This window comes from Staurois parvus, unplaced genomic scaffold (assembly GCF_062004578.1).
Source record: "Staurois parvus isolate SC_StPar_1 unplaced genomic scaffold, SC_StPar_1.0 ptg000145l, whole genome shotgun sequence".
NCBI classification, from domain to species: Eukaryota; Metazoa; Chordata; class Amphibia; order Anura; family Ranidae; genus Staurois; species Staurois parvus.
Window position 1 is genome coordinate 4,248,561 of NW_028317941.1, and position 17,024 is coordinate 4,265,584.

Genomic DNA, 17,024 nt, shown 5'->3' on the forward strand with positions numbered 1-17,024 from the left:
TGATTGGCTACCATACACAACTGCACCAGAATTTGAGTGTACCAGTTTAAGTAAATCTCCCCCATGTCTTTTGTCCTGATTGTTATGACCAGTTGAACAATAAAGACTTTGGACACCTAAGGATTTTAAATGTGGCACTCTTTTTCATTTATTACACTTTGATTTCTCTGTTTGAGAGAATGTCCTTTGCTGGGCTGCTCCCCGTCTTTGTGGTTTACTGCTGAATACAGACCAATTAGGCTCAAGTAATGACTTTGTGAACATTTTGATAATCTGTGAAAATCACCCTTCTACCACAACCTCTTGGGAACAAAATGTTGGTACTGCAGATCTGTAGCGTGTAAACACATTTGCCGGATAAGATTGCTTATGTTCATGTCTGTGCTGGGGGAAAGAAGGACTTTGAAAAGGTGGATTGATTGCTTACATCTGATTGTTAATGTGTTTGACAAAAGTAATCTAAAAAAAATCATAGTTATTGGAATGCTTTCCTGTACCCCTTGGCAGAATGATAAGATGCATCTGTTGCAGAGTTTAATGTGAAGAATAGAAGCAATTATAATAAATATGAGCATGTATACAATTTTTGCATACAGAACGAACTGCGTGCAGAAGAGTGAGGACTGCAGTTAAAAATAGTATCACGTTATCACATGCTCAGCTTGTTACAATTATCACATTGTTACTAGTGCCCGGAAACAGCTTACAAATAATTTGTGCTTCAAGCCCCCACTCTACATCTGCACTGCTTCCTCCCAATACATCCTACGCACGTTGGTGTAAGATATCACTGTGTTCTGTGTCTGATTTCATTCCTTCCCTCCGATGCTTTAATCAATACCTCTATTAAGTTACATGTTCAGTAATATGCTGGCAGTTATACAGTAGATCAGCAATTGTGGGGGGAAGGGGGTTGGGGTGGTAGGAGTAGAAGAGAGAATCAATGTAGGAATGAAGTGGTGGGTGGTGGTGTGTCAAAGGTGTATTTTCTTTGTTGATTGCACCTAAAAAAGGGCAGATGAATAGAATTGTTCAAGAAAATGACAGTTAAGAGGGAACAGGGATCGCACAATAGGAACTTAGTACAGACAATGTGGTGGTGGCGATGGCAGGGTGGGGGGGCCAGCCCTGAAAACTCCAGCTTCTATGTCACTATATGCATTCCCTTTTTATATTATATGTTACTAGGTTGCTACCAGCATTCATCCTCGTCTCTGCATCTGTCATTCACTAACAAACAAACATACCCTAGCTATAAATGTCCCTATAACTAGTGATTTATTGCTGAAATAAAAGTATTGCTTTTAGTTCAGAAGCTTGATAAGAAAGTGACGATGGGAACAGCACAGTGAACACTAAGGCTGTAGTCGGTTGAAGGAGGGGAATAGGGGCAGCTCTCTTACAAAGGAAAGAAAGATGTATGATTTGATTTGTATTTGAATAATTATTGGGTTTCCACTAACTACAACCTTCAATGAGAGAAAATGTATGAGTGAAGGGGTCATTGTTTTCACCTGCAGCCCAAAAGAAGGAAAAATGTTCTTGCAAACCCCCCTTCCACACCAACAATCGTCTAATGGAGATGATTAATTTTCTTAAAGTATATGTATACCCAATCACCTAAATCTCATATAACATATATTTAAAATATAAGTGTACGTTTAAACAAATATGTTTAAACATGTTATTTTCAATCTTTTTAAATCTGCAGCTTTTGTTAAAATAACACCTGGTGGTGATTATTATTATTTTACAGGATTTATATAGCGCCAACAGTTTGTACAGCGCTTTATAATATAAAGGGAGACAGTTTAATTGCAATACATTTCAGTAAAGAAGGAATAGGAGGGCCCTGCTCGTGGAGCTTACATTCTAAAGGAAGGTGGGGAGGTGGTACAAAGGTGATAGCTGCAGGGGATCATATGATGGAGGTGACTCAAGTACAGTTCTTAGGTGGAGGTGGGGTAGGCTTCCCTGAATAAGTGAGTTTTCAAAGATCACCTAATGGCAGACAGGGTGGGCGCTGAGAGGACATACTGGGGTAGGGAGTTCCTGAGGATGGGAGAGGTTCTGGAGAATTCCTGGAGGAAGGTGACAAGGGAGCTAGAGAGATCTTGCCATACAGGATATTATATAGGCACTTCCTGTTATTGGGTGACAACACTCTGTTCTGGCTCCCAGTTGTGCTCCTGTATGATCAAAGGATTCCAATAGAAACAAGTGATGTTTTAACACATAATCTGGAGGCATGGACCACTATTTTCACCATCAGTATGCACACTGATAAATGCCATGCAGCCATCATATGAGGGCAGCATGTAGGCAGGAAGTGATTTCAAAGAGGTTGCAGGAGCTCAGCTGCACTGGGATGCAACAAAGAATAAAAAAAGGTGAAAACATTATTGGGGGAAAAAGGCAGTTGTTTATGACACACAGTGGTTGAATTACTAAATCTGGAGAGTGCAAAATCAAGTATGGCTGTGCATGGCAGCCAATCAGCTTCTAACTTCAGCTTGTTCAGTTAAGTTTTGACAAAAAATCAGGAAGCTAATTGGTTTCTATACAGAGCTGCACATGATTTTGCACTCTCCGGTTTTAGTAAATCAACCCCAGTGTTGGCAAACCACATATCATATATTATAGCAGGGGTCTCCAAACTTTCTAAACAAAGGGCTAGTTTACTGCCCTTCATTCTTTATGGGGGCCGGACTGTGGCCAATGGGAGTGGAAAATGTTCTGGTATCAGTGAGAGTAAACAATGCCCCATCATTGGTATTACGAAAAGCAATAGTGCTCCATCGTTGGTATCAATGGGAGGAATAGTGCCCACTTATTTGTGTCAATGGGAGGAATAATGTCCCATTATTGGTTTCAATGGGAGAAATAGTGCGCCATCATTGGTACCAGTTGGGGGAATAGCTCCCCTTCATTGGTGACAGTGGGAGGAATATTGTGCCATCGTTGGTGTCAATGAAAGGAATAGTGCCCCATACTTAGTGTCAGTGAGAGGAATAGTGCCTATTGTCTGTGTCAGTGACAGAAACTATGCCCCTCTGTTGCTGACAGTGTGGGGAAAATTGCTCCAAGGGCAAGACAAATGCAAGCAAAGGCCACAACTGGCCCCTGGGCCATAGTTGATGACCACTACATTAGAGCTTACATCTGCTTAAAGTTAGCTATGTAGTTAGTGTTGTGGTGGTATCTCCCATATAAGACTCTTTGTATTTCAAAAAGCACTAGTGGTTATACTGCATAGTATGCATGTTTGAGTTCGATAGTAGCTTCCTTATCCAGAAACGAATGCCCTTGGACTTAACCTGCTATAGCTGCCGCTATGGCACTGACTTGGCTGGTGCCTGAAACTCAGTACTGTGGTTCGTTTTTAACTAACCCTTGGATCTTTTTCTCTGCAGGCTGTCTGTGCTCTCATTGCTGCTTTCTTGCACTTCTTCTTTCTCTCATCCTTCTGTTGGGTATTGACCGAGGCCTGGCAATCCTACTTGGCTGTCATTGGGCAAATGAGAACACGTCTGGTCCGTAAACGTTTCCTATGTCTGGGTTGGGGTAAGAGAAAAGTGTACACCATCTCTCATAGGGCATAGCCAGTAGTTTTACACTTTTTTTCTGTACCTTGTTTGATTGTGGCTCATGGCACTGGAGAGGAAAATACAGTATTGTTATTATTATTATTATAATACAGTGTTTATATAGCGCCACAAAGTTTGCTCAGCGCTTTACAATATAGTGGGGGACAGTACATGAGACAATACAGTAACAAAACAATATACGAGAGGTTCGAGGGCCCTGCTCTTTTGAGCTTACAATCTAGGAGGGAGAGGATAGGGGTACAGGAGGAAGTGGGCTGTGGGGGATGGAGTGGTAGGAGGAGTGGAGGAGAACGGTTGTTAGGTGAGGGTGGGGTAGGCTTCCCTGAAGAGATGGGTTTTCAGGGTGCGCCTAAAGGTGAGGAGGGTAGGTGACAGTCTGATGGATTGGGGTAGTGAGTTCCAGAGGATGGGGGAAGTCCTGGAGAAGTCCTGCAGTCAGGCGTAGGAGGAGGAGACCAGGGAGCTAGAAAGTAGGAGGTCTTGTGAGGAGTGAAGAGTACGGGCTGGGTTGGGTATCAGGTCGGTGAGGTAGTTTGGGGCAGTGTTATGAATGGCTTTGTATGTCAATGTTAGTAGTTTGAATTTAATGCGTTGGGCATACAGAAGCCAGTGGAGGTGGATGAGTCTGGCCACTGAGTTCAGGATAGACTGAAGCGGGGATAGTCTGTGATGAGGTAGGCCGGTGAGGAGGGAGTTGCAGTAGTCGAGTCGTGAGATAATAAGGGAGTGAATGAGTTGTTTAGTAGTGTCTGGGGTTAGGAACGAACGTATTTTGGATATGTTGCGGAGGTGGAGCCTGCATGAGTAAGTAGTAAACATTTATGCACCAATGCCACTGTGATTCCAGTTTCTGTATGAGCCATTATATTTGTAGGTATAATTAATTAAAGAACATTACCAGGTACTGATTCATTGTAGCCTACACATTGTACAGTAGCTGTAAAGTCTCTGATCATTTATTAGTGCAAAGCTGTTTCAGCCTTATCTTACTTGAGTGTTAACTATACATGTGTTATATTCACAACATTCTCTCAAATTTCGCACATATTTTATTTAACCTAAGTAATTAGGTCAAAAATGAACTATGATGTATCTCTGTGGGTGGACTGATTAATGGATTAAGCGAATGTGTACCAATTACATCTGCATCCATTTAGGTTTATTGGGCCAAACACAAGTTTGCATCAAGATCTACTTTTGGGGACATGGCTGGATAAGTTCAGATATAGGCAGATGCACTCACATTTACATCCAGCTGCCCCTAGGGATTACATGGGTTCGGTATGGAATGGACATGGATGTCACATCTGAGACCGAACAGATATGCTAGTATGAAAGGGGCCTAAAGTCTGCATATTCTCCATGGGCTCGTGTAGGTTTTCTCTGGGTACTTGGATTTCCTCCCACAGTCTAAAAACATTTTGGTAGGTGAACTGGGTCCTGTCTAAATTGGCCCTAGTATGTACTGTACAGTAAGTGTGCATATATGCATGTGAGATAGGGATACGTTTCTAAACCACTTGAGAGCAGGGACTGATGCAAATGTACAGTATGTAAAACACTAAATTGCCTGTAATAAATACAGTATGTAATTACATAAACTGGTGCACCAGACACATTTTTATACTTTTTACATTTGGTTATCATGAGGAAGAAATAGGACCTTGACCCCAAAGGGGGAATTTCTTCTTGCTTTTTGTGTAGTCACTGGAACAAGAAGTGAGGAGAATCACTCAAACGGTGCTGTCTTTCTGTTGTTTTTTTTCTGCCATCTTCTGTCCCAATAGACAATTTCCCTTCTCTCCCTGTTCGGTTTGGCACCCATCACCCGGACAAAAAAATGAAGGGAAATCTTTGCTTATGGGCACACCAACAGCAGTAAAATGTTTTAAATAGCTGCCAGGGTCCCTGTGGGGGAATTATCCTGCACTCCCTGTTTTGACTGTTACTCATTACATAGAAGGAAAGTCAGTAGATTTTGTGTTACTTCCAGTTCTGTCTGCTATCCATAAAATGGAACAGGAAGTGGGAAGATTTTTCTTTACTCACAATCTGTCTGACCTTTCATAGATAGGAAATACTGAAGTTTTTCCCCACTTAATGTTCTGTCTGAAATGAATCAAATATACAGAAAATAAAGACAGAATTTCCAGACAGCAATACAAAGTTGGCAGGTTCTAACCTTTCCTCACTAGAAATTAAATAAATATGGTTTGGCTGGAATTGTACTGTAAAAACTACATGTTTGCTAATTAACACTTTATCATTTAGGACAGTGGGGAAGAGTTAAAAACGTAGTTCGTAATGTATTGTAGAATACACTGATCATGCTTGCCAACTGTCCTGGATTTGTCTGGACAGTCCCATTTATAACACTGTTGTCCTGCACTGATTCAGTCCAGACAAGTGTCCTAAGAAGACATTGTAGAGGTATCCCTAGTGCCCGGCATGCAAGGCACTTGCCCCTAAACTGGTCCTGACACTGCACTGCCCACACTTTTCAATTTTCTACTGCCAGCTCTCCTGTCCCAGCCACTCTTCAGAGCCTAGATTTGGTGGCTTTAGCGCTCAAAAGTGTCAGGCACCTCTCAGGGCAGACAAACAGCAGCTGAACGACCCCCTTGCTTCTCCTTGACACTAAAGTATCTCTCATACTGCTGAGTGCATGGGTTCAGACAGCCTTTTCCAGCAGCAACAAACAGGAACATTGGAGAAGACCCTCAGCTGTAGCCTCAGCAGTAGAGGAACCCCTCAGCAGCCTAAAGCATAGGACAGCATGAGCCAGGTAATCAGACACTCATTGAGCACCACTGACCCCTTGTTAACCCCACTAGCCCCCTGTTCACCTCACTGCCTTCTATCCAACCTGCTGCCCCTGTTCACCTCACTATCCTCCTGTTCACCTCACTGCCTCTATCCACCCCACTGCCTCTTGTTTACCCCAGTGCCCCCTATCTGTCCCAACCACTGCCTCTCTGTCCCAACCACTGCTCCTCTGTTCACTTCACAGCCTCCATGTCCACCCTACTTGCCACAGATAATGACCACTTTTTTGTGGGCATTTTTCCCCCAACTAACTACAAATAGCAAGCATTTTTTTTCCTTCCACTTACCACAGATAGTGGTAATTTTTTCCTTTTTCTAACTGCAAATGGGAGGTATTTCTTTCCTCCCACTGAACATAAATAGCAGAAATTTTTTTTCTCTTTCTCTGTCCACAAATCACAGATGGCAGGCATGGTTTTCTTCCCACTGACTACAGATAGCGGGCACTTTTTTTATTTCTCTGACCACAGATGGCAGACATTTTTTCCCCCTCAATGACAACAAATTGTGGACATATTTTCCTTTCTCTGACCACAGATGGCAAACATTTATTCCTCCCACTGACGACAGGTAGCAAACACTTTTCCATTCTCTGACCACAGATGATGGGCACCCTCACCCCACTGACATTTTTTTCCTCTCGCTGTCCACTCATAGTGGCTATTTTTCATCCCGCTAACCACAGATGGTTGCCATTTTTTTTCTCACACTATTCAATCTGATTGTATAATTTCCCCTAGATCTACAGCAACTATGTATTATAAGGGCCTGTGTGATGGGATAGAAATTACTTAGATTTTATATGTTTTTCTCATATTACATTACAATCAGATTCTAGTGTGTATGGCCACTCTCAAACAGAATGCATAGACTAAAAGTTGTAGCTAGCTAAACTAACTCATAAATAATTTTACTAATGAACATTACCTTCTTAGCTACATTTCCGTCCATATTATGAGAAATATTAATATACTTTAAAATTAAATTGTACTATAGGTTTCCTATATGCTTCATGTAAAACCACACCAAATTTAAAGAACTCCTGCCCCTTATTAAGTAATTCTCCTCCTACAATGGCTTGCTGGACTCACAGCAAAAAAAAAGTGTCCCTGAAAATTTATTTGAAATGTTGACAACTATGCTCTGATAAGCAGGTGCAGCCACTGATCGACAAAAGTTTTCCATCTTTTTCTTCCATCTCATGCAACAAATGTTGATCTAACAATCAACTTCTGTTGAAGAGGGGCAGTCACATACTAAGGCAGGCCATACTGTATATCAGGGGTGTCAAACTGGCAGCCCTCCAGCTGTTGCAACACTACAAGTCCCATCATGCCTCTGCCTTTGGGTGTCATGCTTATAACTGTCAATCTTGCAATGCCTCATGGGACTTGTAGTTTGGCAACAGCTGGAGGGCCTCCAGTTTGCCACCCATGGGTTGCAGGAAAGAAAATTGCTTGATTCCCCCCATCAGCACAGCCAGTGTAAATGGAGGAATCCCTCCTGCACCCCTATTGTGTATTAGGCACAGTGATTATTGATAGCGGCTGTAACCACTGGCAATAATTGAATGTAATAATCCGACATGCTGCCTGTGCCCAAGTCGATCAATGGATTGACTTAGATAAAATTACCCTGCCCATAGATGGTACAACCCTTGACCGGTCCCTGCTAAACAGATCAGAACCATCTGTGGCCAGTTTAATTAAATTCGGATGGTCCCTGCTGATCCAGCTGAATATCAGTCAATCTATGGCCACCTTTAGTAAATTATAAGAGAAATTAGGAAATTTGGTGAACAGGGATGATTGAGTCACAATCTGAACTTTTATCAAATGGGAGTAGAGTGGATTTTTTTGTCTGCTATCAGATTTTAAGACATGAATGACTAGAACACATCAGTTCAGGATGCAGCCTTCAGATCCCCATTGTATTTGCTTCTGAATTGAGTTCAAAGTGGACTGTTAGTTTTTTTGTCATCTGTAATGTATCACTACTAGCTCAGATTTTTTATTTCAATTATTACTCTTTTACAGGATTTATATAACCATAACTGCTCACCCAGTGCTTTACAAAATAAAGGGAGATAGTACAGTTACAATACAATTCAATACTTGAGGGTTAGGAGGGCCCTGCTCGTGAGAGCTTATGATCAAAAAGGGAGGGGCAAGTGATACAAAAGGTAATAACTGTGTGGGATGAGTTGACAGCGAAAGTAAAAGCACAGTTTTTAGGTGAAGGTGAGATAGGATTTCCTGAAAAGATGAATTTTCAGGGATTGTCTAAAGGCAGACAGAGTAAAACATAGTATGACAGATGGTAGTAGGGAATTCCAGAGGATGGGAGAGGATTTGGAGAAGTCCTGTAAGAGAGCTTGGGAGGAGCTGACAAGAGAGCTATAAATCAGGAGTTTCTGGGAGGAGCGGAGACGATAATTTGGGTGATATTTTGAGACAAGTATTGTGATGTAGCTGAGAGTAGAGTAGTGGATGGCTTTGTAAATTGTTTGGTATTTTGAATTGTATGCATCGGTTGAGCAGAAACCAGTGGAGGAAATTATGTAAAGACGGGTTCAACAAGAAGGGAGTTGCTCTCTTTTTAGTTTCTGCTCATTTTAATGTGCCTTTTCTCTTTTTTTTGCTGTAGTGACACTACTATGTAAAAGAAAACAGCAACATTCTAATAATATCCCATGTCACAGTATTCAATGTAATTATAGCTGATAAAACGAAAGACACATTGTCTGTTGTCATCAAAACACTATTTTTATTCTAAAGATAAAAAAGGATAACCACAAATTATAGTTAAAAATATAAGCCAAGTATATGCCCATTTGTCTGTTAAATGTAGGGGCCCATTAGGTACAGAATATATAACTAATATATATTCTATGTTATACAACTAAATATAATATATTCTATGTTTTAGAAGCAAAATATGTTGTCTCCAGTTACCACTAGCTTAATGAGCTGGAATTAGATTGTGTGCTCCCATGACTACTGTCTTATGCTGTATCTACCCACCCGATATGAGTGGTTAGACTTAGGCCCCATCACACTATCAATCCTGTCACTGGAAGTAATTGGATCACTGGAAAGTGTGGAGAAAACACTATGAACCACTCATCTGTTTCTACAGCATTGCCCACTTACTGGCTGGAAGTGGGAGATTTTGCTGAATGTTAGCATGCCATGAGGCAAGGTTTGGGTGGTCCTACAAGTAAGAGCGTGATGCCATAAAAATAACTGCTTTTGTCCTATTGGCAGAGACAGGACTACTAGTCTGATATGGACCTTAAGCTGGTCATACATTATACAATTTTCTTGTTCAATTCCCTTTAGATTTTCTTCAACTGTGTACTACAAGGGCCTGCCTGACTACATACAAATTGAACGTGTTTAGGTGTGACCTCATTATATGGCTTTGGTAAATCTAAAGGAAAATTGTATAATGTATGGCCAGCTTTAAAACACATATAATATGGGATTATAACCACTCAAGATACAAAGGTTGGGGGTTAAGAGACTCAAGGAGACAATTATCCACTTTGCTTCTATACAGCTAGGACCAATGATCAGATGGACAGGCTATCACACAAGCAGGCAGGTCAGATCAAGGTGTATGGACCCAGAGCGGATGAACGAAAAGTACACTCTTCCACCAAAAAAATGGACCACTGGGACATCAATTAAAAAAAACAGTTTGGATATATAGACAGGCAGAGGGGCAGTCTAGTATATTTTTTCTTTACATGGTAATTTGTTCAGCTGACAGTGGAAATTTGTTTGAAAATTTTCATTTTCAAAACAAAACACCCATTCAGTTTTCTAATAGTTACTGGGATCATTATCAATCATAGCGGGGAAGAAAATGGAGGATCGGGATGGAAAAGTTTTCTTGAATGAATAAAATTCTAATATTGAATGTAGTTTTCATTTCTCCTAATAAATTTTGATACTGAATAGTTTGATTCTTCTGCCAGGGTTACCAGCTCTAGTGGTTGCCGTGTCTGTTGGTTTCACACGAACAAAAGGATATGGGACCCCCCACTAGTAAGTAATTTTTATTTGAAGGAAAACTATAATGTATTTTCAGTATAAGTAAAACTATAGGTGTGGTTGTAAACCTCTGACATGAAATATGAACAAAGCACATTCCACTATACCATAAACTTGTCTCTATCCAATGCACCGAGTGTGCTCACCTGCCTCATTCCTTTGCTGTCTGCATGAGTTATTTCTGACAGGTTTTCCCAAATGCAAGAGATAGGGGGGGAGGGCCAAGGAGAGCTCCGGCACACAGCCTGTGATTGACAGCACCAGACATGCATTATTTCCTATGTGCTGTGTGTGACAGGTGTCTTTTCCTGCCTATCAGCTGTCAGAGTTCTCCTCACTGAGCTGCACAGTGTGAGACTTCATATCCCACCTCCTGCTTTCTACAAGCTCAGACAAGCTTTATAAATTCTGGCATTTGAGCAGCTGTAGAGATGAGAATGCTGCAGATATACAGGTACAACTAATGTAGGAGGATTTATTTTATCTCTGTGTATCACCTGAGGCCAGTCACTTCACTGGGTATACATAAGGGTTTACATTTAATTTAAGCTATTATCATTTTTGCCTTTTTTTTGTAACTTTCACAATTTTTTTATTATGCTTCCATGTGTTGATTTTTTTAAATGTAATTTACAGATGTACACAGCATCCCAAGGGTTGTTGTCTATGGATCAAGAATGTGAAAAGCATCCTTGCTCAGTGACTGCTGAGAAAAGCTCAGTTAGCCTAGGGCTACACAAATGATTAATCTATTTGTTACTGTGATATTTAACTGCGTATTGCACATCCTCTGTTTAGCAGTGCAGTGAAATCAATATGATTCTAATGAGATAAATGTCAGCAAATTTCCTGGTGGAGAGGGAATTGGTCGCCACTGTAGCCCTAGCTTTACAGAGACTAATATATGAAAACTGTGCTAGAAGCAATTTTTTTTGAAGGACAAGCACTGTAAAGTTCTACTAGGCAAGAAGCAGAGAGTGCATCTATTATGAGAAACTATGGATTTGCAAATATGTATTTATCAGTCATACCCAGAAACAATGTTTTTAAAACCTTTATCTAATTTGATAATAATAATTATATGGAGTGGACCTAGCATCCCATACATTTGATCATATTAGGTGCATGCATGCTAAGTAATGTGTGACATGCACATATATTTATTACCTCTCACAGAAGGATAAAGCCATCTTTGTTCAGGAATAATTCATGGTCAGCATCTACTATCTGGAATGAAATGCAGGATCAGTGCTGTGCAGTTATTGGCTGAACTAGATTAGCCCCACATCCTCTCACCTTGTAACTTGCTACAAAGTTACAATGTACAGTCTGACGACTGTGAGAGAAGAGAATGGGGAAATGCTTCCTCCTGTCTTCTTCAGAGCGATGATATATTTTCAGCCTCGGGAAAGTCTTTGGACTGGAGCACAAGGATGGCTCTTTAATGATGAAAGGTACAGACACTGTTGCTGTATATAGTGACATATCATGAATAGATTCATATAGACGTCTTCTTTTTAACAGCATTAAATACTTTATTGTGTGCTCAATAATTATCCCACTTCACCGTTGAATAGATTTTCTAAAGATGATGGACCGAGTCAGTACATACATTTCTACTTTGTCTAACTACTTGTGTCATTTGACCTCTAGCTGCTGGCTTTCTCTGGAAGGAGGGTTACTCTATGCCTTTGTTGGCCCGGCAGCTGTCATTGTTCTGGTAAGCACTGTGACTGTCATTGCCTTTGTCTTATTTTGAACTCTGCAGATATAAAATGGGATGCAAGCTACTTTCCCTAAGTCTGCCCTTTCCATACATTGCTTGCTGGATGTAGAGCTTCAGTTTTAGACTGGAACTTCTCTCACTATTATTATTGTTATTGTTATCATCTACCACTGCTGTATGACCTTGGGTTCCTTTGCACAATGGGGCTGATTACCATGGTGAAAAGCGAAGCAGACCAAAATTGCATATAGAAGACAAATAATTCTCCAGTACATGATTGGCTGTTAGAAGGGCACGCAGGTTCACCTAAGCTCTTTCCATTTTAGTAAATTAAATACAATGTGAGTAATTTTTCAAAATAAGCAGAAAACGACAAAAGCATTTAAAGCAGAGCTCCATCCAAAAGTAGAAGCCTTTGTCCCCCGCTCCCCATTAAGGATTGGCACCTTTGGGGAGCGGGTACCCAAATTTGACAGGTACATGCTCCCACTTCCGCTGCGATCGCCTAGGCGATCGGAAGCGGACGTTGTCCTCCCCCCCTCCCTCCCTGTAGTTTTCTGGGACATGTGACAGATCCCAGAAGATGACGGGGCCATTCACAAAGTGCAGCATTTCTCACAAATGTGCAGTGGGCACCTGGCTGTGAAGCCACAAGCTGTCACAGCTGGGTGCCCACACTGAAGATGCCGGCGCTGGGGAGAAAAGATGGCCGTTGAAACCACCGCTGGACCAAGGGGCAGGTAAGTGGCTGTATTTTGAAAGTCAGCAGCTAGAGTTTTTGTAGCTGCTGACTTTTTTTTATCCAGCTGGAACTTTGCTTTAATAATATTAAATCCAAACAGCTTAAAAATTACAATGCTTTAGCTGCAGATATTTGTAACTATTGTAGCACCCTCCTAGGTTGCTAGAGTAAGTAAATTTAGTTTAGCTTCTCTGTAGCCAGCAGAGCAGGGGTTAATTGATTATGGAGGCTGTGCAAAGCTTCACAGGCTGTGGCCTTGTTACCCTCCCCTGTCTTCCAGAACTTGCTGGATAGTTCTAGAATCTAGTGGATGGAGGGACATAGGCTGCAGCCTGAATATTCATGGACTTTCCACCAAATTTCGGGGAGGCAGGATCCAGAAGAGGTGGTTAAAACCCATAAATGCTCAGAAGCTTGGCAGTCTGGGGATACAGAATCTGGGGTCCAGTTGCCTAAAGAGATCCCCTGTGCTGGGGGGATCTGCTCCCCGGGGCGGCAAGAGGGGGAAAGAGCAACAGGGAAGAGAGACAATAAAGAAGAAGGCTCCAGGACTTCAGCCATAGTCCAGCTAGGCTTAGCTGGGGACTCCAAGCCAGCACCAGATTGTACCACAGCAAGGCCCGTGCAGCAGCTCTCTGCACTCAAGGAGCACCTACCAGCCAACATATCCAACGTCTTGGAGAAGACATTGTAGTGCAATACCACATATGTCTAGGATCTAGGGGGCAGCTTGAGTGCAATGCAAGACAGCCAGGAGCACCCCTCATTATCTCTAGCTTGGGTCAAGAGTAGCCAGGTGCCATGCAGTACTTCCAGGTGCTGTGTCTACAACTTTGACTTCTTGGAGGTTTTGTTCATTTTACACAGTGTGTCATCATTCCCACTGGTGTGCAATTCAGTTTGAATCACCCTACAGCAGCCAGAGACTTTAGCAGGTCTTCAAGCATTTGTAAATAGTTGGCAATATTTCTTCAGTTTGGGGCATCTCATGTACCCCTATTTCTTATCCAAGGTCTACAAAAAAATACAAGAAAAAAACCAAAGCAAAGCCAATACCTCTAGACTGTTCACTGAGGCTGTGGATAGAAAGTGGAAAATTCTTGTTGCCTGGCTGTGGGTGCTGTGTGGGGGAATAGGCCCCAATCCAGAGGCCTATGCATGGGTAACACCACTATTATTGAAATAAAATTGTTGGCAGACAATATAAGCTTTAAATTTAGCAAAACTGTGCCTCAAGTCTGTCTAGTATTTTATAAATAGAAGTAAAATTTTGAAAATACCTTTTTCTTTTATTAAAGCTGAGATACACTTAAAATGACCTCAGGTCTTAAGAAAAGCAAATTACTTTTTTTTTTTCGATCCAGACAAATGCACTCCCTCTTGAGCAGTGGTCTAGATCTCCAGCTTGCTGCCACCACAGGGCATTTTAACCCTATAAAATAAAAATGATGTCCCCATTTATTGCTTTCCATGCAGCCTGGCTTTGACAAAATGCAATTTTGTTTGAGGACTACATGAATGTTTTTGTCTGTTTAAATATCTTGTGATCTTTGCTATAGGTTAACATGCTCATTGGCATAATCGTATTCAACAAATTGATGTCTCGGGATGGTATATCTGACAAGTCCAAAAAACAACGGGCTGGGTGAGTGCTTTCCTCTTCTTAGGCTGACAAGAAACATTGAATGTTTTGTTGCATCATTTAATTAGTGTTGCACCAGTGTGGATTTGTGTCTGCAGTGTCAGTATGCTTCCAATGTTTGACGTGCAGTTTGTACAATGTTGTATAGTACATGGAGTTTTTTCTTTTTTTACATCATAATGTTTATCTGTAATGTTGATGTATTCCTTTCCTAAACTATATATTCTGACCATTTGGCGTGTTTACCTGTAAAAACTTGGGTAGGGCAGTCTATAGGGACTGCTGTAAGCAAAATAAAGCAAAGCCTCAATTAAAATAAATATTAGGGCTGCCTATTTCATAAATTCTAGATGTCTAGCTATTACGCTGACCCCGTCTTCAGTACTTTCTGAGTCACCGACCTGGAACACGTATGCAAATCAAAAGAGTCAGAGTGCAGTCAGAAGTACTTATCTGTACACTTGTTCTGGGTCAGTGACTCAAACTAAGTTATGTTTGCCATAAAAAAATACATTTTTGCCCAAAGTACATGGCTTAGGTTGTAGAGTAACACTAAGGGATGTGAGAGATTCTGACCCAGGAGAGTTAAGTGCACACTAGAGACATGTTACTGTTCTGAAGTGTGTCAATGTGCATCTGGGAAAGCTTACTGAACCTTCCTTTCAGTTCACCTGAATAAAACATGGTGTTTGGGTACATTTAGTGCAAGTAAAAAAAAAAAAAGGAAGAACTCGATCCAAACAAAAACTTTGCAATAGCTTTTAATAACAGGCCACTTTGGATCTTAAAATATAGCCTATTAAAAATGTCTGTTCTGAAGCTCTAGGTTTTTGGAGCCGAAATGACTGCTAAGATGTAAATCCTTTGATCTCTGAAACAAAACCAGATACATTTGTTGTTCATGACCTCCACTGACCAATAATACAGCATGCTAAAGACGAGTCTTTGGGGTCAGAGTCTGTACACAACCCCACCCCTGCCCTTACATCATTTTGAAAAGAAGTGCCCATATTGAAGAATAATTTATTGTCTCTGTCCACCCCTTAAAGCCTAAACTTTTTTCAGTTTTAGATAGAGAGAAAAGGGTTTAGAATACTTGTCAGGTTTTTATTGCTGCCTGTAACCTCTCTATTTGTGCTGTTTACCATTATCACCGAGGGAGGAAATCTTCTACTCATGACACTAGTTCTACTGACTCTGGTGATAAGGAAAGCTTCACTTACTTTGGAAGGATTTCCCCTCACTTCCTGTTTTGGCTATAGGACAAGAAATTAAGGGTAATTTTGACAATGGAAAACAGATTGCAAAAAAAAAAAAAAAAATTATAGGATTATAACCCTACCTTACACTATCCGAAAAAAAAAACAGTTTTCCCTTCAGTTCTACTTTAAGAATCAGTGTCTGTACAAGCCCCCACCATTGATATCCATGACATACTGAAGAGGATTTGTCACATTTATGTATAGTGTTGTTTTTGCCCACTTCCTAATATTACTGAGAGTTAGTGTCTTTACACCGACCCCCCCTGCCAGCCCACACACACACTCTTGACACCTACACCATAATGAAAAAGAAGTGACCATATTCCAGAATACCATGGTGTCTGATCCTACCCCTTAAGATTGCTAGGAGTCAGTGGGGTTAATTTACTAAAGGCCAGTGACATGTTCATTTTCCACAGAACTTACTAAATTAGGTGAAGTTCTGCTGACGTCCATCATCAAATCATGTACAAGTGAAATACTGTGTTTTGTTTCTTGCAAGTGATTGGGTATTATTTGCAAAGTGAATTGTCACCACACTGGATAAGCTCTGGGAAAAATCCCCTTGCAAAGTGAACTGCTTATTTGCGTTCAGTAAATGAACCCCACCATCTGTACACTTCCCACCATTGGAAGTTATATTATGTTGAAAAGGGCTGGCCAAGTTCCTGAATATGTTGTCTGAGCCCAACCATTAAGATCACTGGGAGTTAGTAAATGAAGATGTCCCCACCACTGGCACTTACATTGTACTGAAAAGGTCACATTCCTCAACATGTGTTTATCAGCGTCGGAGGCTCCATACATAGTCAAGAGATCGAAAAGGTTCCCTGAAACTGCTTCTGAGTTTTCTCATTCAGCCAGCTTAAATGTGAAATGTAATCAGTGGAGTTCTTCATAAATGTAGTAGTGTTTATTGCAATTTTGCTCAAAGTGGAAGATAATCACCTTTAATGTGGCCTGGAGGAGATATGTGGCAAGAATGCCCAGACACATACTAACATTTCATGAACTAGTGTGCACTTACCTTACAGCATGCCTGCCACAGTCAGTCTTTGATTTTTCAGATTAACAACATTAACCAATAACTGCATAGTGTTAGGATGAGCTGAAGATCAGCTGTATTGGGTCAGTGCTTGAAGGTGACAGCAAGTCCTTCC

General features: G+C 41.1%; 1 protein-coding gene across 10 annotated transcripts in view; it reads left to right on the forward strand.

Annotated features, from left to right (window-relative positions):
• ADGRB2 (adhesion G protein-coupled receptor B2) overlaps positions 1 to 17,024 on the forward strand; it is a 603,867-nt gene that overhangs the window by 555,008 nt on the left and 31,835 nt on the right. For all 10 annotated transcript variants that reach the window (XM_089673848.1, XM_089673852.1, XM_089673850.1 and 7 more), the window contains 4 exons: positions 3,414 to 3,564; positions 10,417 to 10,486; positions 12,146 to 12,212; positions 14,520 to 14,605. In XM_089673848.1, coding sequence (XP_089529974.1) covers positions 3,414 to 3,564; positions 10,417 to 10,486; positions 12,146 to 12,212; positions 14,520 to 14,605 — 374 coding nt within the window. The remainder of the gene's footprint in view (positions 1 to 3,413; positions 3,565 to 10,416; positions 10,487 to 12,145; positions 12,213 to 14,519; positions 14,606 to 17,024) is intronic.